The sequence below is a fragment of the Pseudopodoces humilis genome, chromosome 4 (genome assembly GCF_049639895.1).
Source record: "Pseudopodoces humilis isolate 2021_Gansu_Grassland_sample_001 chromosome 4, ASM4963989v1, whole genome shotgun sequence".
NCBI classification, from domain to species: Eukaryota; Metazoa; Chordata; class Aves; order Passeriformes; family Paridae; genus Pseudopodoces; species Pseudopodoces humilis.
This window is the reverse complement of record NC_142203.1, coordinates 18,064,391-18,081,086: the sequence shown is the minus strand read 5'-3', so window position 1 is coordinate 18,081,086 and position 16,696 is coordinate 18,064,391. Positions and strand designations below refer to the sequence as shown.

At 34.2% G+C, this 16,696-nt stretch overlaps 1 protein-coding gene across 2 annotated transcripts in view; it reads right to left on the bottom strand.

Annotated features, from left to right (window-relative positions):
- ALDH1A1 (aldehyde dehydrogenase 1 family member A1) overlaps positions 1-15,729 on the bottom strand; it is a 30,805-nt gene extending 15,076 nt beyond the window's left edge. Inside the window, exons 1-6 of one of the 2 annotated variants that reach the window (XM_088054422.1) lie at positions 15,654-15,729; positions 15,235-15,353; positions 8,100-8,204; positions 4,064-4,204; positions 1,199-1,328; positions 29-90 (exon numbers count right to left, since the gene is read on the bottom strand). In XM_088054422.1, the coding sequence (XP_087910548.1) occupies positions 29-90; positions 1,199-1,328; positions 4,064-4,204; positions 8,100-8,204; positions 15,235-15,324 (528 nt within the window). In that variant the 5' untranslated portion in view covers positions 15,325-15,353; positions 15,654-15,729. Of the gene's footprint in view, positions 1-28; positions 91-1,198; positions 1,329-4,063; positions 4,205-8,099; positions 8,205-15,234; positions 15,412-15,653 lie in introns of those variants that run through there. The other variant, XM_005530362.3, reaches the window with a different exon arrangement.
- Between the last annotated feature and the right edge of the window lie 967 nt (positions 15,730-16,696).

Here is a 16,696-nt window from a genome sequence, read left to right as displayed (position 1 = left end):
TGTGTTTACATAAATGGTTCCAACTTACTGGAATAATTTGGCCACACACCCCAATAGGCTCATGTCTTGTAAATGTAAAAAAGTTTCCATCTAACAGAAAAAAAATAAATTAGGCATTCAGACAAAGCATTCGTGAGAAACAGTTAAATCAGAAAGATGATAAAGTAGGGTACCAAACTTAGCTGCATACAATTTTACTTATAAATGATATTTTCAAAATCTTAACTATGCGAAAAGCCATAAAGTACATCTGGATTCAATGTCTACTTTCTTCATAGCTCCAAGGTTTGATTTTTCCAGTCTGACTGTCTTTTTACAGTGACAACCCTGCTTCTCAATATGGTATGCACAGCCAATAAGAAATAAGCATTTCTCATTTCTTTTTTCTTTTATCACCTTTTTTTTTTCTTTAAAAAAATTCTCTTTTAAATCCTAGGTACATATCAGACATTTTTTAATATTAGATCTTAGCTTAAATCAAATCCATTAAATATAAAATTCTCTTTGATTCAAACAAATATGTGTTCCATTAAACCTAGTATAGAGATCTACATGAGGCAAAAAAGTTGGAAGTATTTATCACTCTAGTTTTCCTTAATTCCTTCTTTATTACCTTTTCCTTAATTCCTTCTTTATTACCTTTTCCTTAATTCCTTCTTTATTACCATTCTTTTCTTTGTCTTTCTGAGAAAAGGTAGCTAGAGAGACAATATTTTCATAGAGCTGCTTAATAGGAAAAGGAATAGAATGAAATTCAGCAAAAGCTATTTCCTCATTCCTATCTCTTAGTACTTTTCTTAATACATTATCCAATCACTGAAGTAAATATTTCTGCTTTGTGCTAATCTTTGCTTAAATATGTAGGCACCCAGGTCTCACTGCTGTAGTCTTGTATAAACTATACATTGCTGTGGAAAAGTAGCCTACCACATTTCTTAGTTGTACATACAGGTTAAATGTTTTTGGTCCATAAACAATAGTTGTTAGTAGTGTATAGAACAAGAAATAAATGTGAAGACCTACACTAAATGTTTAAACTGAGAACTATGATAAATCTTTAATAATCTGTCTTAGAAACTTTCTAGAATATTTTCCATTTGAGATACTTTCTGTGTTGCACAACTTTTAGGTAGAAGTCAGTTATTTACAGCTTGTGTTGGCCTCAGTTCTGTAGTTTTGTTATCTTGGAACTACTCACCCATTGGAACAGTACGCCCATGGATTTTATCAGCCCAGCCTGCACAGTAGCGTAAAGTTTTGATACAGGCTCCCAGATCCATCAGATAGGCTGTGGAAAAGAGCTTCCCACCATCAATCGTTTCCATTGTCTGCAGACAACAGCAATTGAAAAGTTAATACCAAATACTGATAATGGTGCTTTTGCTTGTCCTTTGTAATTTAGCTTTTGGTAGTTCACTTTGAGGATTTCAGCTTCAGCAAAAACATTTAGATTAACTCCCCCCTGAAGAACACATTTTGAAAACCTGAATGTAGCAATTTACAAGTGAGAAAATTTAATGATGGTTTATTTGTATTGAGCTATGCAGATAGTGGGATCATGATGCATTTGTAATGGTAAGGTTTGCTAAAAAAACATCTCCCATACGAATCAGTAAGACAGTTCTACTTTATGTTAAATATTCTGCAATCACAGATCAAGGGATCAGGCAGGAGACAATGCAAATAACTGAGGCACATAAAATGAGTGCATTTCCTCAAGTATCAGCAAGGCTCAAGTCTTGTAAACAATAGCCTAAATACACCTTGAGTATTTGATGTGCAAAGGAAGGATATGAGATATCTAGAATTCTTAAGTGAGAAAAATTCATTATGAAAAATACATGCTTATACAGAAGAGAGTCTCTAAATAAGGTTACTTTCCAGCCAAATCTAAGGAATGTGGTTGGGATTAATTTCCATTGAGAAAACTATTGGGACATAAAGACCATGAGCAGTTCTTAAACAGTGTCAACATATTTTTGACACTTCAAGAATATTTTTCTCAAGCTTTCCAAAACAGAGAGATTGAGGGCCTTCAACTTTATGAACAATCCTGTTATGACATTCAGCAGTAAGAGCAGAAAATATAGCTTTAAGATCTAAACTATAATTCCAAGATGTAATCAGATTGGCATTCTTTAGCATTTCAGGTTGGTTCAACAGACTGATCCTCCAAGAAATTTTTCATCAAAAACTCCCCTGTGAAGTCCACATTTTTAGTTGGCTGGACACAATTCAGATATAATGCTTGGGAAGACAACAAACAGAGAAGACAGAAATGCTTGATGGCTCTTAGCAACAAGAATAAGCTAAGATGTTCAACAAGATGGCTCTTAGCTTTCAACATCACAACAGATTGAATCCTAAGCAACACCATTTTCAGTGGCTCTTTCACTACCTTGCTTTGACTCTTTCAGTCATTGAAAGCAAGCCTATTAATTGGTCTGCTGCATCTTATCAATAAATAAAGCACTGAAATGGAACAATTTTTCATCCAGGTCAAATGTTTGAACATGGGAAAATGACCCTGCAATGAGCTTTGGACATCTATTTTGATCTCTAGCATGCAGGAGTGTGTGTTACTCTATAGTACAAGTTTTACAGGTAGGATAAATTGTGAGTGGAGAAAATTTCTCTTCATCAAAGTCTGGAAAGCACTTTACTCATGCACACCTTTTCTGAAAAGGGAAATATTTATAAGGTGACTAAGTTGTAGGAAATGTAAATAAGGCAGTAAAATAGAGACTTGGGAGGGACCTCAGAGAAAAGCAATTCTTTCATATTATGCAAAATGGCAAATGTAAACAAAAACTAATTCAATGTTTCATCTTTCCTGCGGAAAAAAGATTGTATCTTCATCCTCTTTGTGTTTGTAATGTCTTAGACTGTACAATAAAAAAACAAAGTCCAGCTCATTCAAATATTTAATGTACAAGAGGGCATAGTGCTCTATTTACAATATAGCTCTTAAAATTTTGTCTCTCCCATTCAAATGTAGCATTTTAAAGGACATAAGTTCCACTCACAGAAAGTTTCTCCTGAGAAACTCTACTACAGTCATAAGGACATATAATGGGCAACAGATGTTTTGCAGATTTTACATATCTGAAGGTTTAAATTTTATGAGCTTATCTACAGTGTGTTTTATGGCTAATGGCTTAATACTTCAAACTATAACTAGATCAGTGTGAGTGACGATCCTGTATGTTGGATACTCCTCCTTCTCTAAATTTTTATACTGTTTGCAGAAAACCAGGATTCATCTTCACCACAAGCAATTATCCCACATAAATTTTAGTTACAGAATGTGCTTGAAATAGGAGAGCAATCACCTTAATAGTAGTGCCATACATGGAGCCTAAAACACGGAGGAAACAATCCTTTATCAAACTGGTGGTGTGTGTCTATTTTACATTCATTACTTGCCTTAGTGTACAATCTGTAGGTGAAAGTGTTACAACTTATGTGTCTTCTGTTAAATGTGGTAAAATAGCCAATATACAGTGGAGTTTGTAAAGAAAGGATATAATTCCTCACCACTCATGTTATTGTTCTTTTCAAAATAATCCATTGCTGCCTTTGGTTCTGCTTAAGCTTTATCATTGATTACTAGTTGCAAGCTGGAGTTAACGAAGGACCAGTGATAAGAAAATACAGAGTCATGAAATTCAAAATTTCTCACAGTTCTGTTGTATAAACATGGAGTCAGGCTTTGAGTTTAGGCCTTGATTCAAGCTTTGATTTGAGTTTAGGCTTTGATTCAGACTTTGGTTTAGACAAGCATTAACCAAGTGATCAATGCTAGTGTGCCCTTAAAAATTAGTTATTGAAATTACTGTAGTTGTAGGTAGCTTAAGCATCACTTCAAAGCTAACCAAATACTCAATACTTTGAGTACATCAGAGTGCAAGCCAGCTTAGTGAAGTCCATTGGCTACAGAGAGGAAAACCAATGACTGAGACAGCCTAGCTTTCCAAAGAGCAGCAAATGTTAAACTTGCTTGTATCTTTCTTTAAAAATCAGGACTTTTCCCCTTGTCCTTCAGTGCACGTGCCATACTCACAGCTAAAATCAGACGATCTCTTTCAACCAAGTCAGCTAGTTTATTCAAGAGCCTTCCTCTCTCTGAAGCATCCATCGTTCGCCAGGTCGATCCGAGCTCGAAAGCCTTTCTCGCTGCTTTAACTGCCTTGTCTACATCTGCCTGTGGGGAAAACAAAAACACTAACATCATCAATAACTGGTTCTGTCATACGCCTTTTTCGCTGTTAAATGTGAAAAAGTTTAGCATAAGTTTAACAAAAAGTTTCAGAAAAAGTTTAATCAACACCAATCTAATGAAAATTAGTATCAGTAATGTTAACTACATGGGTTATTTTCTTTCAAACGCTGCTGTTGCTATTTCAGCACTGTAAAATTCTATGAGAAACAGATGGGTTCTCAAAGTTTCCAAACTAAAAATACATAAAAGAACTCTATTTTTAAAAATCAGACTTTTAAGCCCTTTTTATACACCAAGCAGTTACATTGATAATACAATTTAATCTCTTTTATTTACAAAGAGATGCCTGAGTCTGCAAGGTAAATGCTTAATTACTCATCATCTGAAAGTATTTTATGGTGCAATGAAGACCAGGTTAGAAAAGCCTGCTCCTTAGGATGTTTCACAAAATGAACACAAACTTATTATTAAGGAAGACAAACCAATACATTTATTTTTGAAAGTATTAAGAAATATTTATGTATAAAATTACTTTAAAAATTAAAAATAAACCAGATTTAAAAAGCTAAGCCTTTATGTTTTGAAGTCTAAGGACTGTCTTTGCATATACCAGCTAATTTGTTGGTCCATTAGGGTTTTTTATTGCATATTTTGTTATTTATCATTTGGTTTTCACTATAGAAGAAAAATATACAATGAAATTATTCTGTTCAAAGGGTGTTTCAGGATTTCAGGAAAAACAATTACAATTTCTTGAAAAAAGTCTTTTTGTGCTTGCCATCCTTCTGTATTTAAAAATACAGAATTTTTTGGTTTTTTTTTTGTTTGGTTGAAAACAAAAACATAATGAAAAGAGTGACATAAATAAAGGTTTATTCTACTTTTTTTGTCAGAAACAGAAAATTAAAAAAAAAAAAAGAAAATTATATATGCCAAATTTCTGAGAGAAATTTGTATGCAATGTTTGAAGGATGTCTTTCAAACATTTTCTCTTTGCTAATATCTCTTTCAGGAAAATCATTATCAAGGTTGACAAAGTCAGTGAATTCAACTAAGTCAACTCTATAGTCAATTGCTTTAAACATGAACCAGACCTTGAATCTGTAACTGATGTTGGTATCCATCAACTAATTTTAAGAAGCTATGAGTGGGGTGTGTTAGTGGCTAGGAAAGCCCAGCACAGATCTGTGAGGCAGAAGGCCACAGACCTTCCAAAACTTTTTTCCAGGCAATTGGGAAAAGATAGGAAGGAACTATATGAATAGCATAGCCATTAGTAGAGAGTAATACTGACCAGTCTTCTACATCACCTACACCAGGTAGCTGAAATCTACCAAATTAAGAATTATTTTTCTTCAGAATCTGTCAGCATGTTGTCAAACGCCTCATCACTATCTGTGATCCCTATCATAAATTTTCTACATCTTTGCAATAGGATTCTAGCACTGTGGCTTGGTCTAAACTGGAAAAAGAGAAGGAATAAAATGTCATATGAATATAAACGACGTAAATTAAAGCTACGTTGTCTGGTGTTCTTTCTACTAGGACTGCAGAAATAATTATAACTGAGAAAAAAATAGTATAAGAGTAATATAGGCTGTGAATAAAAAGTAATAAAAAAGATTGTTCTTTAACTGTATGAAATTTAATTTCATTACTTACATCTACACTATGAGTATAAAGACTCCTTTCTGGTCCAGTTTAGATATTTTACAGAAGTACTTTTAGTTTGCATATGCTGACCATTTGGTGAGCTGTTTTATTATTACTAGGGGCCTTTAGGATTAGGAATGTAGCTTGAAAGAGCCATCAAACTGGAAGAAAACAGTTCCCACCCACCTATATGTCTGTTCTTTGTAATCTTCTCTTGTTTTTTAAAATACCACTGCAAGGCAGTGGACAGTCCTTTGTCAACCCTATTGTATGCACAAATTAAATTCCTAAAATCTCTTGGCTCATTATCTGAAGTCTAGCCTCTTCCATATTAGGTTCATAATAGCTGTGTAATTTACTAGATCTGCACAATTCACTAGGCAAATTAGTTAATAGCAGTTGTCATTACACATTAGTTTGCAAAATTATTGAAGAGAAAGCAAACCTGTGCATTGAACAGTATTATCTCTTTGTTCAATGAGTTTTTAGAGAGCCTGTAAGGAAAGAAAGCTACAAAAATTTGGAATGGTAACTGAACAGTTGCAGGTTATGAGTAATTTAATTTGGGGATGATAAATTATCAGTGTCTCCACACTATAGATAGCTGATATTAAAAAACTTTGAAAAATTTCAGGTTTTAAAATTTTTTAAGGTTATTTCACTCCAGGTGAAATAATTAAAAGTCAGATTTTCTCAGCAATGTTTCTCTAAGAAAATGTTTAAAATGTGTCTTCATTATGACCTTAGTAGTTTGTGGTTACTATCACTCAAGTACTAGACAACAGCAGAGACAAAGATTATTAGGAAAGTCATCATGAGATTACAAACCAGAGTAAGAAAATTTTAATGAGAAGAATATTTTTAGTGTCTTTTTCAAAAGAGAATTTTGTTTCAGTGTGAATTTCTGCACAGTAAATTAAAAAAAATCTGAAAAAGCACATGCTTATTATATTGGCAATAATTTTTTGGTTAATTTATAATACAGACAAAAGTTTTACATTAGTTTTACTGGATAAAAAGGTGTTTAGCATTTTGATGTTAAGCTTAAAAAATGCTTATCATACAAAACATTCTAGAGATGCATATTTCTTGATTAAAATGAATTTTTTTGAGAAATGGGGATAATTTTTCACTTTTGGATACAAGATTGATTTTGAAGTGGAAATGTAGAAAATGAAATATGTGCAAGAACCAAACCTGTAATTATAAAACCAGCTTTATTTCCAGCTACAATCATCTTGTGAACTGGAAATAAAACCTTCACATATTGTATTTACTTTATAAGAATATTATGAAGTAAATATATTTACTTAAATATACATATATATATAAATATATAAAAGAACTGTCTTTGGACAGCACTTTTAATGCTGTTGAGCACATTGCCTGTCCTATTTAAAAAAACAACCACATTCCTTATATTTAAACTATATAGTAGCACTAGCAAATCCTGTTTGCAAGAAAAACACGCAATATAACAAAAATACAGAGATTAGGTTTTGGTTTTCATTATCTCTTTGGTTACATGGCATCTATCTGAAACTTTGCACTACAGAATATCATAAATATATTTAAAAACATGTTTCTTTACAGTCTTGCACAATTTTTTTAGTCATCTTCTTCATTGATTCAACATGCTTTAAGGAGGTCAATTTTGGAGGAATTGGTGACTATTTGATAAGCTACCTTCAGCTTCAAAATAATTTTTAGGACTACATTCCAATATGTTTTTCACAAAATAAAATATTTAAAGGAGACAGTTCTGAGACATATTTAGCTAAAAATACTCACAGTAGATCATCTTCACAAAATTTTTAGGAAATGACAATTATTTGTCCTTTTTATATTTTCTATAAGGAAAAGCCTTATATAAATATGCAATGAACAAGATTGTATTACTTTGTAATGAAGAAAACAGAAAAAATAAAATAAAATCCTGACTAAATTTTTAGATGTCAATGAATACAGATAAGAAAAAGAATAAATCATATTAGTAGAACAAATCAGCAAAAAGTATTTCTTCAGAACAGTTCTCATATGAGGCTAAGGTAAAGCAGCTTTTCTGTGTCTTTATGAAAAAATGTTATGGCTTATTAAAAAGGGTTTGTGAAAGTAGGTACACAGGATGAAGAAGGTACATCTCAGGTGATGTTTTGCCTGCCTTCCTTCTTTTAAGTTACACTGAAATTAAAGTTACAGTTAAGGGCAAGAAAGAAAACCCTACCTTGTCGCCTTCTTCAACCTCACAGATTTTCTCTTCAGTTGCAGGGTTAAAGACTGCAAATTTTTTACCATGGACTGAATCATGCCATTCATTGTTTATAAATATCTGCAGGGGAAGAAATCATGCAACAATATTAGTAACATATATGGCTGTTGTCTGTTATATGCTTTAGTGAATAAACTTATCTCTCATAGCTGAGAGCTGCCAGATTGATAGATGTCTGAACTAAAACTGGATAGATGATGCTGCATTATTCTGAAGAGACAAGGAATCACATATACACTTAACCAGGATCAGATTTTTAAAACTGACTACCTTTGGAGAGGCAAACTTTCACTACATTGCATTTTTATTCTGTTTCATGTCATAAAAATATGCTATTGTAAAGGGGTCCTTCCTCTCTGTGAAGTACAAGGGAGGTACAGCCCTATATGACCTATGAGAAATTACATGAGTTTCTCCTGCTCACAGGGTTGGTAAGAGGGAAGGGCTCTTCTGTTACACAGCCTGACAGAAGTAAACCCAGTCCTTGGATTTAGTAATTATAATTTAGTAATTAGTAATATAGTACATTGAATTAAGAATATCTCAGAGACAACTGTTGTATTTAGCTTTGCTGTGATTTATTTTCATGCTCTCTTGCCAAATTAAGAAAATCCCAGCCAAAACCAAACCAAAACCCCCAAACAAACAAAACCAATAGCAGGGTTTTTGAAATTGAATCTGAGACTGAAAAAAAAGCCCTGTCATAGTCAATTGAATGAGTTAAAGAATCATGGAATGGAGAAGGCTGAAAGGGACCACAGTAGGGTCGTATGGTCCAATCTCTGTGCTCAAGTAGGGAGATAGTAGATCACATTGCAAGAATTGCACCCAGATGGTTCTGTGTGCTTAGGACATGCATAAGAACCTCTGAAATTTGAGGTGTACTTGTCTCTGTTCACAAATGCAAGACAGAGCCTGGGTTTTACCTGTGGGTGCACAAGATCTGTACTATGTTAGAGCTTGCCATCTCTGGGACACTGTTGGCAAAATGGTCAAAGTGGTTTAATTTTTTTTTTTAACTGTAGGTTAACCTTGAAGCAGAAAAGGAATACTCATTGAAAAGACCTGATAAATGCACAGCTGTTGAAAAGGGGAGGATAAGTTGCTAATAAATGTTTTGTATGTTGCTTCTTGAAGTGGACATCATAAGGTATACAGTCCAAAGCTAACAGCACCTGTCCTTTTCTGCCTGAACCTCTGTCATGTCTGAGTTCAGGTCAGTGCTGAAATGGGTGTGCCATGCTAAGCCATCCTCCCAGTACCTTGAGCCCACCCTCCTGATGCTGGTGGGCTGGTGGGCTGGTGCCCTCCCTTCTCACTCTCTTCCTGTGCCATTGCATTCTAGGCCTGCCAGATCTCAGGTAGGTCTACCTGAGATCTACAGATGAGGTGGTACTCACCTGTAAGGACATGTTTTTTTACTCTAGAGTCAAGGCATCTTGCCCCACAGTCAGTCACTGGAGTCTAGCAGTGATACCAGCTAGCACTCTCCTTTAGGACAAAGAACCTGGTACTGCTGCTTAGGGTAGCAGGAACTTTGAAACAGCAAGCCAGAAGAATTTTCTGCATAGTATTAAAACTTGTCGAGTAGTTGCTAATAGTTGGTGAATAGTTTATTAATAACCATCAAATTGATTAAATTAATATCTCTAAATGGATATGGCAACAATATCTTAATATATTAATATATTCCTGTATGATATTAATATAGTTCTGTATGTTTCTGCTTGTCTTTATGCAGGCAACTCATACAGTGCCATTGTCATCTCTGACCATCAGGACTGACCAGCAAACTCCTGAATTAACAAAAGCTGTCAGTAAAATAAATATCTAAGTTCATGGAAATTTCTGACAGGTGGTGAAGAAGCAAGTTTTAAGAATATCCCTACAAAATTGCAATTGTGGTGAAAGGACAAAGACAGCAGTTAAATGGTTAATATGAAAAAAGCTATTGCCAAGAGAAGAGACAAAGTAAAAGGTAAATATTAACATAACACTGCTATGATGTTACAGTATGCCAAATTCATATCTGTCTGTGAAAGGAATAATAGAAAAACATACCATTTTTGGAAATATTTAAAGTGCTTGTTTAAATACTACATTTATTGCACCAATCAATATCACCCATAACATTAGTTTAGAATATATTTCTTATTAATGTTTCTAATACCATTCTTGTTTAAAACATAACTTCATTATATTAAATATGTATACAATATTGCATCAGAGTTGCATAAATCAAACTACACAGATGTCTTTCATAAGCAGCCTTGCAGAATGAGGTTAAGAAAGACGGGAAAGAAAAAGTCTAAACTCTCACATAAGCTGAGTGAATACATTTCAGGCAGCTCTACTTATTAACGTGCATGCAGCCATGCTTGTAAAATGCTGTGGAGTGTTTGCTATAAACAGGACATGGATCTCTAAATCCAGGCAACTCTGAAGCACCAGCTAACAGCAGCCTCTAGCAACAGCCCTGACCTGCTGAGGAAAACAATGCTTGGGATCATCTTGCAGTAGGTTACAGTGTTTTGTCAGTGAGTCAGAATTCTGCTGACAGCCCTTCAGGCACAAATGAAAAGGACCTACCCCTCTGTGGCAAGTGCTGTGCAGGAGGCTGTCTGTGGTGACTGACTCCAGCCCACGAGGTTTAGGGCCACAAATATATTTTGCAAAGATTTGGAAATATTACAGATGTTTTGTGACTGTTACTTCGCTGGAATTTTAGGAGAGAAGATTTTTTTATTTCAACAACCCCAAGAGTGAATGACTGTTCAGACTTCTTTGCAGTAGAACTGGAAATACAGATTTCCAGTGGATGAGATTGTACACTGTTAGAGCTTAGTATTTTAAATAAAGCACAGGCAACATCAGTCAAAAACCCTCAGATGTTTTTATTCCTCAATGTCATAGGGGAATAAAATCTTACATTTCTGAAATGATTGATTTGAGCTCAAATGATGTAATACAATCCATTTGGTGTTGAAGTAACTTTCAAGACTACAGTATTTCTGTCCTTGTTAACATAGTTGATTTCTTCACTTAGATGACCTGAGCAGAGAATGAACACACAAGACCTGATCTTTTCTCTGCCTTCCCAGTGGCTTTTTCTCCTTCAGTTCTGGAGTACTTTGAATGAATTGTGAATTAATTTTGAAGTTTCTGCTAGATGGGAAGTGCCATATTTCTGTCTGTGCTGCATGAGGGAAGAAAGAATTTACCTCTGTACAGACAAACAACACCATAGTTCTGCTGAAAGAAATTTCTTGGTCTTTACATTAGGTGTCATCATCTTATAAAACATAACTTTTTGCTTAATCTTCCTTAGAATAAGGATTGCCTTTTTTTGTGGGCTCAATATCATGCAGTCTGTACAGGGTTTCAGGCTTCAGTGCCTCTGTAAAATAACTTAAAAGTACAGCTTAAAAAGAAAATTTCTGCTGTTGCATTGATCCCATATTCAGCATCTTTCTATAAACTCACTGTTTTTTAGGGAGGAATTTTTATATAATTCACTAACATTGATTTACATTGTAATTCATAAAGAGATGTAGTCAAGAAAGATAATGGAACTAACTAAAAGGTGGATGTTCCCTAACTTAGCTGTTAAGGACAGCTTTTTAAACATGGAACTATAGGTCTAAGCTATCTTCTGTTTAGATATTAAAAACTCTCCCAAACTTAAAGTATGAAAAAAACCAAAACTTCCTCTCACCTTAAATCTGCCCCTGGCTATAGCAAAATTTTTCTTGACAATGCTCTTCAAATGAGCCCAGTTCAAATGAACAAAGTTTCCTGTTTTGCATAGATGAAAGTGATCACCAGATTTGAACCCTTGCTCATCTGGCTGCTCTCAAGCATTCTTGTGTGGACTATGAAGCAGGGAATTACACAAACAGTACATTTTTACAGGCCAGGAGCAATGAGGAGACACCAGGGCTGAGGCTGGACAGCTGCTGGAGGCAGCTCAGCATCACTTGTGTGATGTGGTACATAGTGCTGAATAACTGTTGTACCTGTTCAGTCCTGATTATATTGATTGTGACAGCCATTCAGGTATTCTTGAGTACAATAACTCACCAAAAATTTACTTGGCAGTAAATTTTACAGATACTTCCAAGCCTTTAAGTTTTGTAGCCCAAGAGGAGGCCCATTTCAAGTGCTATAAGTTCAAATTTACCAGTCTCAAAATATGTAATGGAATCTCACTATATTCTTTGAGCAGCAAAATTAAAATATGTGGCATTTCTTAAGGTACTACCAAAGAATTAATATTTAAGTTTTAAACAAATATGTCAATACAGATGCTGCTGTGAAATCTCTTTCTTTAATTCCCCTCAGGTTTTTCCTTACAAGAATTTTATATTTGGCTAATATTTCATGCAACTTTTTTTTCCCTCTCTTGCAATATGCTATTATTGATTTAGGAATTACATTTTAATGCTGCAATGGACTAATAATTAGAGAACATATTCTTTCTATTAAATATTATGTAATTTTCTTAATTTTCCACTAAGTCACTCTGTGTCCACAAAGTGAGTTGATCTTAGAAAGAGTAAGTTCCTATAATACCTTTCTAGCTTATTACCTTTCCCCAGATATTCCAATTACATTTTTTGAGCTTTTATGCCTAGCCTTTGTTCTTGAAGCTAGTGGCTGCAGCATTTTAATGTTCAACCATAATTTTTCTTTACTCAGGATGTCTTATCCTTCCACACTTCCTGATATTCCACATGTAACTTAGCAAGAGAATGTTCAGCCCTTTTTTCCCCCTGATGTAATTTGACAACCTAATAATTAACTTAGCTGAGTTTCTCTGATTAAAGGAGTACTACAGGGTTTAGTGAATGTGAAAGCATCATGACAGAAAGCATTTGTCAAGCAATCATTGTCTAATTCCTCAGTGTTGTCTTGGTAAAATATTTACCAACACATTTTTAGCTAGCTACCAATACTCACTGAATTCATTGAAATATCTTTAAAGGAGGTTCATACATGAAACGAATACAAGATTACTTTATGGTTCAAAATCCAGGCCAATTTCAGTGTTTAAAATACATTTGATTTGATGCCTGAATGTCAAATTTCATGAAGAGTGTTAAGTTATACCATATGCATATTATGCATAGGTATTTTATTCTGAAATATAGCTATATCAATCTCATTTAGTTAAGTGACCCCTGTGAAAAGCCACAAATGATCCCAATCATAGAAAATAAAATATAGAGACTGTTAAATAAAGAGAGTCCTTGGAACATTTCCTGCAGAGCTCTCTTCAGATCCTTTTGTGTTGACTATTGGTATGATGCAATGTCAGAAAAAAGAGAAATTGGAGGGTATGACTGGTTCTAGGTGATTTAGACAGAAAGGTTAATACATCAGTAGTAAGTAGTGCTTCCCTCATCTTGGTTCTTCCAGTGTTGCTGGTCACCTACATCCCATGTTCGTACTTGTATGGGACAGAAGAGGAATGGGATGCATAAGAACACAAGAGTGCAAAGGCCTTATTAAATTGGGGGATGAGTGTTGCATATGGGGTGACATTTCTATTTTCCCAGCTCCCTTGTCCCTCAGCACACTGCTGGGGCTTTCAGAAAATCCTATGTGATATTTGAAAGAGGAGGAAAGCTTTGCAAATATCAAGCCTCCACAGACATGTGCTAGATCTTGTAAATAAATGCATCGCACTTCTACAGAGTTAGAATTTGTATGCAGCTTTTAAGGAAATGCTACCTATTGTCAAGGCAAAAGAAACATTTATTATGTGATACTCTCCTTGATTGCACATTACAAACTAGACTTTTCAGTAATGTCTTGTGGTTGCATTTTTTGTACTAATAGAATTGATTTTTAATAATGAAATATTTTAGAAGAATGGAAATATTTACAGGAATTTGTGTCTTGCATATTCAGTTACATCAGTTGGTGTTTTTCTCATATTAGTTGTTTTCTACTGGAAAACTAAAAAAAAAAATCAGAGTAAAATAATCTTTTTTTTGAGACAGGAAGAGCAGTAGCAGACTATCGCATGGCAGAACTACATATCTTTCTGTTAAATATTTACAAAGTAAGATCCTGTGTGATTTATTCAAGAAAGACATGTAGTGGAACATGGTTAAGTTTTTTCCATTAGTAAAAAAGTATAGCATGAAATTTAAAAGACCAAATTTAGATGAATACCTGCTTTAGGAAATGAAACTAAACAGTGGTTCTAGAAAATAAAATTATTTCCCTTGCAATGGTCAAGAAAAATAAAAGAACAGTAACCAAAAACCTCCAGAATTAAGAGGTCCCTTCTGATCAATTCGAACCTTCATGCTTCAGAGGACAAAGGTTCTGGCAACACTTTTTCAAAGTTCTAGCAGATATCTGTGTGTTACCATACAATATTATGATATACAACCAGCAAAAGAGTCTTTTAAAGCTGAAAACATAAGTCTGGATTCAGACCTTCTTTATCTGTATATTTCTTACTCTATATGGAAAGAATTTTCTGTTTCAAGAAGTTTATGGTAATATTGCATAGTTAGATTGATAGACTATATCTAGTTATAAGCTGCTTGTTTACCTGAAAAACAAATTCAAAACCAGATTAATTTTCTCTAATGTAAATACGTGACCAGAATTAATTTTATTTTAGTTTCATTTTCACACATCCCTTTCCGTGTAAGTTTATCTGGTATAATTATTTGAATCTGATTATAACAAAATGCAATATGCTAATATTTTAATTTGCTATTTTAATTCATTTTAATTAAAAAAAAAAAAGAAACATTTCCTTCTTTGCTCCATTTATACTTTTTGGCAAACTTATAATTGATGAAAATTTGTTTCAGGAGAGAAACAACACCCACACCAAGTGAAATATGGAACTATTCTATCATGCATGCACATATAGGTGCTTTAAATTAGGTTAAAAGGATCACTGAACATCACTTGCTAACATGTGTAAAATCAGAATTCAGCCAGAATAAACAATTTAAGCACTGATTTACAGTGGCTTCCATAGTTCATATAAAGCTAAAATCAGCACATCCTCCTATCTGAAGTGAATGCATAAGGAAGATTAGGAAAAGCAAGTGTTACTAACCTTGGTATACTTAATTTTCAGATCTTTTAATGGTTCTGGCAGGGCTGGCATAACTGGAGCAGGATTGCCATCTGAGCCTTGCTTCTTCATGTTTTCAGCTGAGAAGTTTGAAGACGTTCCTGAAACACAGGTGAGAAAAGGTATAAAGGGAATACAGTGATTTTTGCCCTGCCTGAGCTCTTGGCTTTATTTGTGCTTTTTTATCTGAACCAGCCATGGTATATTTGCATACGGGAATATGATTGGATGAAAGAATTCATCGCAAAGAGAAAATGACACTACTTATTTTTATGACCAAAAGCTACAGCCTTTCCAGTGAGCTGAGACCTCGAGGAAGCACATGCTGCTGAAACAATCTGCCTAGGCAGACGCCACAAATTCCTTACTGGGGAACAGAGTTTAAGGCCATTTCATCTTACCTGTAAAATTTCTTTCTCTCAGCCTCCAGGTACCCAGAGCCTAGGGGAACTTCCTCACGTACTTGAAGGCAGTTCTGAAGGTAAAGACACACTTGTTAGCTCTGAAAACAAACCAACTCCTTCTTACCAGAAGGTTAATGAGAATAATTACCAGAGTAAGAAAACATTAATTAAGAAAAAAGCCACCTTGGGTTACATTTTAATATGTTCAGAGTACATTAGAAGTACTGTAATTAATGCTTGTTTTGTAGATCACAGAGATAAGGAAAGATGATAAAAAAAATAAGGATAGAAAATCCTTCATGTGTTTTTCATGAAATGTGAAGGTGGAAAACAATGATAATCCAGAAAAGAATTCTCTCTGTCTAGAACTAAGTAAAACTGTTGTTTTTTTTTTCTTCTAGACAGCACCACAAATTTAAGGACAATGTTTTTAACACAGTGCCCTTTGGAATATCTAAGTCCAAAACAAATTGTTCAATAGATTAGACTTTTCTACCCTGGATGGAAGTAATTTTTCTGTTTTGATTATTCAAAGAAAAACATATATCTTGCACAGGCAAATAATTTTATAAGATACAAGAAACTCCTATTTTTTCAAATTCTGCCTTTTCTGTTTAGTGATCTCACAGAACCTGTATTTATATGCTGGGCTTCTGATTAATACACAGTGGATCCATGCCATAGAAACTGAATAAAATTATCTTATTGCTTTCACTGAGGCTACATAAATGCTTGGAGAATTCACTGCTCACAGTTATTTCATGTGTCAGGCATCATCTAAACCATCTGTCAATGAAGGACCTTTAACTAATGGATGAGGTAGGACATATCATGAGCTTAGTTTTACCATGCATTAATTCTGTTTCACATGGTTTCGGAATTAAAGTGCATGCCATAATTTCTATTGATGATTTTTGTGTTTGGACATATGGTTTTAGCAACAGTTTCTGAAATTTAGCTAAGTTCAAGTTATTTCCAGATAATCACAATAGTCATCTCTCAGTGAGATGTAAAGAGATGTGTGGACTGAAACAAGTTTC